The sequence below is a fragment of the Amaranthus tricolor genome, chromosome 6, assembly GCF_026212465.1.
Source record: "Amaranthus tricolor cultivar Red isolate AtriRed21 chromosome 6, ASM2621246v1, whole genome shotgun sequence".
NCBI lineage: Eukaryota > Viridiplantae > Streptophyta > Magnoliopsida > Caryophyllales > Amaranthaceae > Amaranthus > Amaranthus tricolor.
The window spans coordinates 23,320,974-23,330,563 of record NC_080052.1 but is presented as its reverse complement, the minus strand read 5'-3'; the positions used below and the strand labels follow the sequence as shown (position 1 = coordinate 23,330,563).

Sequence of the window (9,590 nt, the reverse complement as noted above, 5' to 3'; positions counted from 1 at the left end):
TCATCAGATTCAGGCTGTTCAGCTATCAGATTAGGTTGCAAGAAAATTGTTCGTACATCATCAGAGCAAAAGAGGGAATAAAGATGTGATGAAATCTGAAGTTTAGATCAGTTTCAAAGTGAAAGCTGGAACAAAACAAGAGCTATAAAGAAGTTCTTATTGAATTGAATTGAATTGAATTGCGTCATTGATACAACATGAGTATATATACTAAATAGAGTAAGAGGATTTTGTTACTAAAGAAAACCATCCTATACAAAGTTCTAACTAACTATTGCTGACTAGTTATAACGGGCAGAGCTGCAGTATATATGTCTACAATGTTGCTTGCTTTGTTTGGCCTTTGATACATCTTCAAAAGGTACACCAATATCAGACATACTCTTAACAAGATGCAAATAATCGCGAGTATACATTTTTTGTTGACTCGCTCCCTGACCCTGAAGTTCTAGTAAATGATTGTTGCTTGCATTTTTATTCGGAAATTGTGCTCTTGTTGAACACAAATTCTTGTGAAAGACGGTCTCTGAGAGACCATTTCAAATTGGGCTGGCCTAAAAAGATAAATTTAGAGTAAGTTTCTCGGTAGACATATAGAATATTGTAAAGACATATAGAATATTGTAAGTAGGAATTAAGGATATGGTAAGTAATCTATAGGCTAAGTTTTTCGGTAGGCATTAACAATATTGCAAGTAGACATTTTAAGTACTTTTTCGGTGGGCATTAAGTATATTGTAAGTAGGCATTAAAAATAATATAAGTAGACATTAAGGATAATATAAGTAGGCATTAAGAATATAATTAGTGGACATTTAGGTTTAATGGGTTGGGCCTGAGAGACGTCTCTCATAGAGATGATTTCTCAGGAGATCGATTGCTTGTTGAATGTTTGGGTTGATATTCCAGTGAAGATGTTTTGTTTGCATTTATAAGTTCATTAGACTTTAGAAGTACTCTAAATTAGTCAATGTATTTAAACCGTAAAGTTCAACCCACATAAAAGCGAGTAAGTCTAGTATAAACTTAGTCTATCTTAAAATAGCATGCACTAAAGTTAACATTTCTTCATTTTATATTTAAATCATTTGATTTTATACTTAGATGATAGGATGTCTATTATTTTAGTATGGATTAAGTTCATTCAAGACCTTCACTATGAAAGCTCGAGTCTTGTGGATTTTGGTATTTACATTGCAAAAGGAACAATGACCTTGATTGCGAACTTTTGAAAAAAGGTTAGTTAAGTTTAACAAAATTTTTAAAAGATAACACCCTTTAACTTAATTTTAAAAATAAGTGGCTCTGTATCTGAACTTATGGCAAAGAAACATTCATTATTATGTATTGTGGGTGATTTAAAATCAACTTAACAATTATCCATTATTACTGATGTGCAAAATTTATTTAAATGCAAGCGCACGGTGTACGTGTAGTCGCAGATCGAACACAAGAAAGTTAGGACAAGAAACTTGCTATTCTCTACTAAAAATATTGCTTGAAAGAAAAAAAGGTTGATTGATTTTTGTCCAACAAACTAAAAATGCAATGAAAATATGGGTTTAAACTATATGATGAAAAGATTTAGGGTGTCGGGAATCCCCTAAATTCTTGTATGATCAAACTACCATTAGTGTCTATGAAATATCGGATTAATTACGTGGTTAAACATAATCTTGTTAATCTCAAACTCTCGCTCTGTTGATTAACTATTAGATTTAGACCCTACTAATTCGATTCTCACACGCTAGTTTTATTGAACGAATTAAGAAGAATTTAACTAAAATTTACCCTAAAGCAAAGTTGATCATAATCTCACACGCGAGTTCTATTGACTAGTCCAACAAAGCATATTTAATTTAGGGTTATTGACACAATTCAATCACTTTAATCCTAATTTCATAGACACTTTTAATCATCAAATCATACTTGAATTATAGGTTCAAACCTTAACCCTAGAAAATGGATCTACTCACTAATCATGGTAAAAGTAATAAACACAAATCCTAGGATGATACTAGATATGAATAAATATGAAATTAATAAAATCTCAAGAGAAGCAATAATTAAATATCAAGGAACACAACAAATAATTCAAAGAGTAATAAATGAAGGACAAAACTAGTTTTTATTAAAGGATGATTAATAAAAATAATTAAAGTTCACTAAAGTAAGATTAAAACTAATACAAGAAATTAAAGACAAATAAAATTAAACATTAAAGAAAACTTACAATGCTCAAAGGAAGATTAATGATAGACTTAATGAAAAACTAAATTAAAGGATGAAATTAAGAGTAAAAGTAACGAAAAGGAGTAAATAAAGTCTAGAGGAAGAAGGAGAGAGAGGAGAGGAGGAAGGAGCCCCCTTACACAAAAGACTTAACCTAATTCTCCTTCTTAAAATCTAGATTAACCCTTAGAAGTTAATTAAAAATAAAGATAAAAGATAATAATACAAAGTTAAAGTATTGAAAAATAGGTTGCACGAATTCCAGAAGAAAAAGCCTAGTTGGCGGCCTCTTCCACGACCACACAGCCAAGTCGGCGTTTTTGGCTGACAATTTCAGTAAACTTCAAACGATCTTCATTTCTTGCTCGATTATTGGAATTGGGCATATAATATACCGTTGGAAGCTCTTAAAGTCTACTTTCCAATGCCACAAACCTTGCATTAATGCAATCTTCCTATCAAAAGTTATGACAAAAAAAGTAGACATGTATCAAATTTTATCTCAAAACTTTTGGATTAATAATACTCTTTTGCTCATTTTCTTTGTAGAAAATCTTCACTCGAGCTAAAATCTCCTTAGTGAACTCCGCCATCATTAAAACCATGAGAATTATGCTTAAAACAATCAAAACCACTCAAAATCAACATGAATAACAAAAATGAGTAATGTAGCATAAATCTTCAAATAAGCACGAAATTACTAACAACGACCGTCATTAAGGAGTATAAAATGATATAAATAAGTGCAAATAATTGCAATTATCAATTACTAACCGTTGATCATTTGAAAAGGGTAAAACAAATGTGTTACAAAATTAAGAACGAAATCGCTGGCAGTTAGTAAAATTGGGATTTATGATTCGATTTTTGAAAGTATCTTCAAATAGAATGTATCCAATTAAAGAAAGCAATAAAATGATGTCTCCACTCTCCACCTTCACCAACTCCAGCAATGAAATGATATGTGCTTTTTGCTTGGTTTTTCCTCATCTTCAGAGACAGTTTATTCATTTGTTTCACTTTGCTATCACGTTCCTTTACCTTGATATTCACATCCACCTCAGCAACTAATCTCCAACATCCATATTCAATTGAGACAAGATTTGATTACATGGTAGGTCGAGGGAAGGAAATGGCTAGGTAATAATTGACTCTAAAACCTTACATGAGAAAGGCCATATTTGCTCCAATTGATACAAGATCTGATTCTCAATCTATCAATATTTTGATATACCCATTCAATGTAGTTGTGTAACCAAAAGACGAATTAATGGTACTATCAATATTATGATAGTTCAAGATATGTTGCAATCCAATGAAGAACCATCATCAAACAGTTTTTTGTTTTTTGATTAAGACTACAAATCTACAACAATTTACAATCACCATCCACCAATAATATGGATAACAATCATTCAACTGTCATCAATGTTACCTCCTCAAAGAACCCAGATCAGAAACAATGTCCTACTGCCCTGTTAAATAAAATTGGCAGCATATTACAAATCAATGAAATTATATACAACATTAATCACAAAACCAGCAAAGATAAGTGCAAGAAATTACCTATTGGACAAGCTATTTCGCCCACATTTGTGAATCCGATCAAGCTAGTCGGCTTTGCAATCAAATCCTCCAATTCATGAACATATATGCTTGGATCAACACCCATTGCTGCATCCTCTTTACGCTTGTCCTCGCATATCACATCATCTTCCATCAACTTTTCCCAAATTATGTAGTTTCCGGAACACAAATCAGAACTAGTCTCCAATGTAAAGTTGGATTCCCCGTCTGGCACCAACTGTGAGCATAGATCAGTGCTGGGAGAGCCCAGAAACATGTGCTCCGACTCAGAAAGGCGCACGTTCTCCTTATGGCACGGAACAGAATTCGGAGCAATACCCTTTTCCGGAAATGTGTTCATCATTGTATTAGTACTGTCATTTGCAGTCAATCGACGTTTCTTACATAAGTGTTCAATACTCAGATCTTTTTTCTGCTTGTAGCTTTGGAGCAGCTGCTGGAATGAGGCAGTTCTTTTCATTGCCTTTGCAATGAGTAAAATGATCTGCTTTTGCTTCCATTCAGCAGATTTTATACGTTCGCCCATTGCAGCTAAAGTTGTGTCCGAATCCTGTTGTTGTTGCTTCAGATCAAGGATTTCAACTTTCAGTGCTTCCTGTTCTTTCTTTAGATTTAGTAATTCAGCCTCTTTTTGGAGTAATGGTATAGAATTGATGTTGTTTGAAGTATGGTTTCTTCTCTTAACTGTCTTTAACAAATGCTTCTTCCCCTTTTGAAACCCAGAATTCGCAAACTCCCATCGATCAAGATGGACTTTTCTGAAACCCTATACCAAGTAAAAAGTATCAAGGGAGGTCAATTTGTTAATGACTAACGTTGGGTATAAGGAAGAACATGGTAAGTACATAATCAGGTCGGCCTTGAGATTTATGAGGCCTGGACGAAACATTAGTTATGGGCTTTAACTAAAAAAAGTTATATACTATTATGAGTTTCTAACTATTAACTATCGAAGCGTTGTTTTTCTAATCCTTTTGGACGGATCCGGGCAACATGCCCTTCTTGCCCCTTATAGGGCCAGCCCGCTCTACACTCATATTTAACACTAACATTTATAAATCAAGGGAGGAAATTACCTAAATATAACATCTACTTGTATGTAAAAAGACAAAACTCAGAAGAATAAATGGTTTATAAACATTCATACCAACACATTAATCAACCATCAATGGATGATCAATCCTTTATGGTTCAATCAACGACTGATGCATAGAATTTGATACTACTCATGTGATCTCTTTTTTTTGCATACTTGCATGTTGGGTTTTGGGTTTTTTTAGCTACACATTCATTTTGGATTGTTTCTTTTAGAGGCGATCCAAGCATGTACAAGTTTCCAAATCGCATTTTAGTTAATATTAGTTAAAATTAACTTTGATGTAGTTTAATTACTAAGACCCCAATAAATTATGAAAAATTTGTAAAAAAGATCGAGCATGTAAAATTATTGTCTATTTTTACTCGATGAATGGTCTCTTTAATTGTGATACATTTCTATTTTTTGTAGTGGATTAATATTCTTACTTTCAATATCATACATATACTTCTGTTTAATAATATTCCCTATATTTTAATAGTAACACTAGTATTTTCAATCTTATTTCGGTTTTAAAATCTAATTTTTGATATATAATTTTCATAATTCTTTTTAAAATCTAATTTTTGATATATAATTTTCATAATTCTTTTTAAAATATAATTTTTGATATATAATTTTCATAATTCTTGTTTCATTAAAATAAAGATATTTAATATTAAAATATACATTAAATTATGTGGAAAAAAATGTAGTAGTATTGGATAAGAGAGAAAAACTTTAATTTTTCTTTATTATACTACCTAAAATTAATACTTCAAAACTATCCCTTATAGCAAAATTAAAGGGAGAGATATGATTGTATGATCAAGGCAGTAAAAAAACATGACACAAATAATCACATCATGGTTAATTAAAAAATTCCCATATAACCCTACATTTCAATTTCTATTTTTAATTTCCCTATCTTTTTCTCAACTTATCTTGTAATTCTACATTTCAATTACAATTTTAATAGAAGACAAAAAAAAAAAAAATAGAATAACACATCTAACAAATAATCCATCAAACAAAAAAATATAACTAAAAGCCTAATTGGAGTATTCAAATATGGAGTGTGTAACCCCCCATCAACAACAAAATTACAAGCAAATTGCTAAAACAAAACCCAGTAGCAAAATCAAACTGAAGAAGTGGGAAATTACTTACATAAGTATTAAGTTGACGGACGAAGCTAGAAAAATTAGAATGTTTAAAATACTTGGGAAGCAAATCAATGGAGAGTTTATAAGGATCCCAAACAATGAAACTATCAAAAGTAGTACTCCATGAAACGATTGGATCAGTTCTAGGGTCTTCAACCATTTCAAACGTCTTATTCAGAAATGGAGGAGGTCCATTTTCTTGTAAACTCTGTAATGGTTTTGGCACCACCATAACTTCTTCTTCTTCTTCGTCCTCCTCCTCTTTGATTGTGACAACATTTGGGTTAGATCCACCCGTTGATAGCTTGTTTATGGGTTCCATCATCATCAAAATTTGAGAAAAAATGGGTCAGAAAATGGGTTTTTCTGGGTTGAAATCGAAGGAAGAGAGGAAATGACAAAGTAAAGTGTAAAAATGCAGTGATTGTGATTTTGTGAAATTGTCTAAAATAGGAAATATAGATATTGGAAAAAAGTGGAAAAAGATAATAAAGTATCTATCTATTTCAGGAGAGTATGTGAATGAGAATTTGCCATTTGTAGTGTCTAGATACTGCTATAATTTTCAACTATTTTTCCTCTTTTTCTTTTATTAGACTTTTTTATATTTTCTTTGTAGATTTGATTAGTCAATAGAGATCGTATCATTATAAAATAAATTCATATAATTAAATTATTTTCTAAATAGATTTTTAAAGTTATATGTGATTATTAAAAATGCATTAAATAGTCAATAGAGATGGTCTCAGACTCTCTCACCATGAGAGAGTCTCTTAAGAATTTGTGATACATAGTACATTATCTTTGTTGCTCTCAATTTAGATCGTAATTTCATTTATTTTTTTGGATACTTTTTACATATCACTCTCAATTTGTATTTGATTCATAATTTATATGCTCAAAAATAGTCTAGTCAGTTTTGTTTGACTATTCTCAGTGTGAAGGTTATTAATATCGACTTTTTATAATTTTTAATTATACACGATTAATATGGATTTAATTAGTGGTGACAAACGTCCAAAAAGCAAATGGACATTAACTCGGAATTGGATGGAGTAAATAATATCTTCATTATCTCCAAGATTCAATTTTCCTTAATTCATTGAAAGAGAATACTTGAATGAGGTAGTCAATGTAAATAACGGTGATTTGTAATATTGGCAAATCACCCTTATATGGAAGAATTTGATAAAATGGGGCTTTTAGGATTTTTTTTTTAAAATTTTGTTTACTTTGTGGATATTTGTTTTATAGTAATGTACAAATCATATTGATTAATTATGAATTTCTGATATTTAAAACTTTTATTAGAAACCGTCTCTTTGAGAGACTATTTCAAGTCCAGTCCATTAAAGATTATACTTATTTAACGTATTTTTAATGCCTACTTATATTATCTTTAATGCTTACTTACTGTATCCTTGATGCCTACTTTCAATATTATAAATGTCTACTTACATTATTCTTAATAGTTACTACAATATTTTAAAAAATATATAAAGGACCGACGGATTAGTCACAATAATTTGTGTAATTTAATTTGGTAATTCTTTGTCATGGAGTATTTAATTTTGATTTGTAGTAGTAGTTCAAATGTTGTGGACCCAACGCTAGGTCAAGGATGGGCTTCATTGCAAACGGATTGAATGATTTTGATTTTTGCATAGTACGTGGCTGCTCAGATTTAGTGATCCCTTATGTATGAACCACAACAAAGACACCTTTGAAGTACTTCACTCTATTTCCAAGATATTAATTGTTTAGTATTTAATACTTGCTATATATTTTTTTTTAATTTAATATATATTTTGATATTAAATACTCTCTCTAATTCACCTTAAGGGGTCTGTCTGATATTAAGGAAAAATAGGAGTACTAATTAAAGGAGGATAAATTAATGAATATTTATGTGCTTGAAATTAGAGTAAATAATAATAATAATAATGGAGTGAATTAATATGTTAAAAAGAGAATTAAATATATACTCCATTGAGACCCTGTTTAAAAAGTCCCTTGGTAAAAGTAATGCTCAACAACAGCAACTTTGTTGCTCTTTCAACTATCAACACCACCAATAATTTTACCACCATTTTAATTGATGAAAGCTTTGAACAAAGGGAATTGAATCTTAAAATGGTGATGAGAAAAATGTTGAGTTGAGAAATTAATAATGGCAATTTCTCCACAAATATCTAATGCTTTGAAAAGGGAAGATAAAATTATTGGTTGAAAAATTCCAAACCACTGAAAAATAAGCATTTTTCCATTACTGTACTCTGTGTGAAATTTTTCTCCATAAATTGTGTTGTCCTACTTATTCATGGCAATATAGGTGTGGCCTAATTGTCTCATTTTCTTATTTGGTCAAGTCATTCTAAATGTCTTATTTTTATTTTGGGTATATTAACTTTATCAATTTATCCTTATTAAACTTAACTTTTTCACACCTTTACACCTACTAACTCTACTTTATTCCTATTAAAATTAAAAAACACTATACTCTTTCTTTCATATGTGGTTTCATTTGACCACCTAAAAATGGTGAAAAGTCAAACACATTGGGTGAATAGGAGAGAGTATTATTTTTTGACTATAAAAATTTATAAAAATTACATATTATTAAAAACTAGGTTTTAAGAAAATAAAACAAAATCCATATGACTATATTTTTTCTGATGTATGAGTCAGAATTACCAAAACAAGATTGGAGATGAACACTGTTACCATTGAAATGTAGCGAGTATTATGAAACGAAGAAAGTACAACTATCAACCTTCAAACACATATCAAAAAAACAATGAAACATTTAAATTGTGTGGATAATTAATACTAAGAGAAAATAAACAACTCAACCTTTATATACCGTCACCCTTTTTGTTGCATTGTCACTTTTTTTAATGACATTACTAAGATGCTTAGGAATTTTAATTCGTAAATGACAATTTGAGATAATTTTTAATCAACTCTTCTTTAGTTAATTTTTTTAAACTAATAGGAAAAGGGAGAGTAACGTGAAACGTGCGACTGCGCCGTGGAAGATTCGGGTGAAACGCACGACTGGCCATGAAGGAGTCGCATGGAAAGCGCAATTGGATCGCGGTTCAATCACGTGAAACATGACTTCTCCTCGAGACAATCGCGTGTTTCACGCCATTTAAGTGAAAACTGTTTTCGTTTATTTAATTAAAATGGCCAGCCAATTAAAGGATAATTTTTTTAAGAGATCATTTCTTACAACAAAAATAAGTAACACCCAACTAATTTAATTAGTATAAAAGTCAATAATAATAAGTAATAGTTCTAAGGGCGGAGCAAAAATTAAATTTTTTTTAAAAGCAATGTGCAATTTAAAAAATTATGATATTTTTCAAAACATTTTAATTTTAAACACCTAATAAATACTATATAATTTAATATTAAGAATTTCAGTTTTTTAAAATCCAATAACTAAAAACATATTGAACATGACTAAAAATACTTTTATAATTTACAAAGATGACTAAAAATAACATTTCACGTTTGAGTATTGA

General features: G+C 30.4%; 1 protein-coding gene across 1 annotated transcript; it reads right to left on the bottom strand.

Annotated features, from left to right (window-relative positions):
• Window positions 1-2,253: 2,253 nt before the first annotated feature.
• On the bottom strand, window positions 2,254-6,555 carry LOC130814734 (heat stress transcription factor A-7a-like). Its single transcript, XM_057680909.1, has 3 exons — window positions 6,065-6,555; window positions 3,799-4,585; window positions 2,254-3,707 (listed from the first exon to the last, which is right to left on the bottom strand). The coding sequence occupies exons 1-3, from the start codon at window positions 6,386-6,388 to the stop codon at window positions 3,700-3,702; spliced, it is 1,119 nt and encodes a 372-aa protein (XP_057536892.1). The 5' UTR covers window positions 6,389-6,555; the 3' UTR covers window positions 2,254-3,699.
• Between the last annotated feature and the right edge of the window lie 3,035 nt (window positions 6,556-9,590).

Excerpts from the sequence above, each read along its gene's own strand:
- LOC130814734 (XM_057680909.1), bottom strand. The coding sequence starts at position 6,388 with ATGATGATGGAACCCATAAACAAGCTATCAACGGGTGGATCTAACCCA. Across the intron at positions 4,586-6,064 it reads TCCGTCAACTTAATACTTAT|GGTTTCAGAAAAGTCCATCT; the intron begins GTAAGTAATTTC and ends TACTTGGTATAG.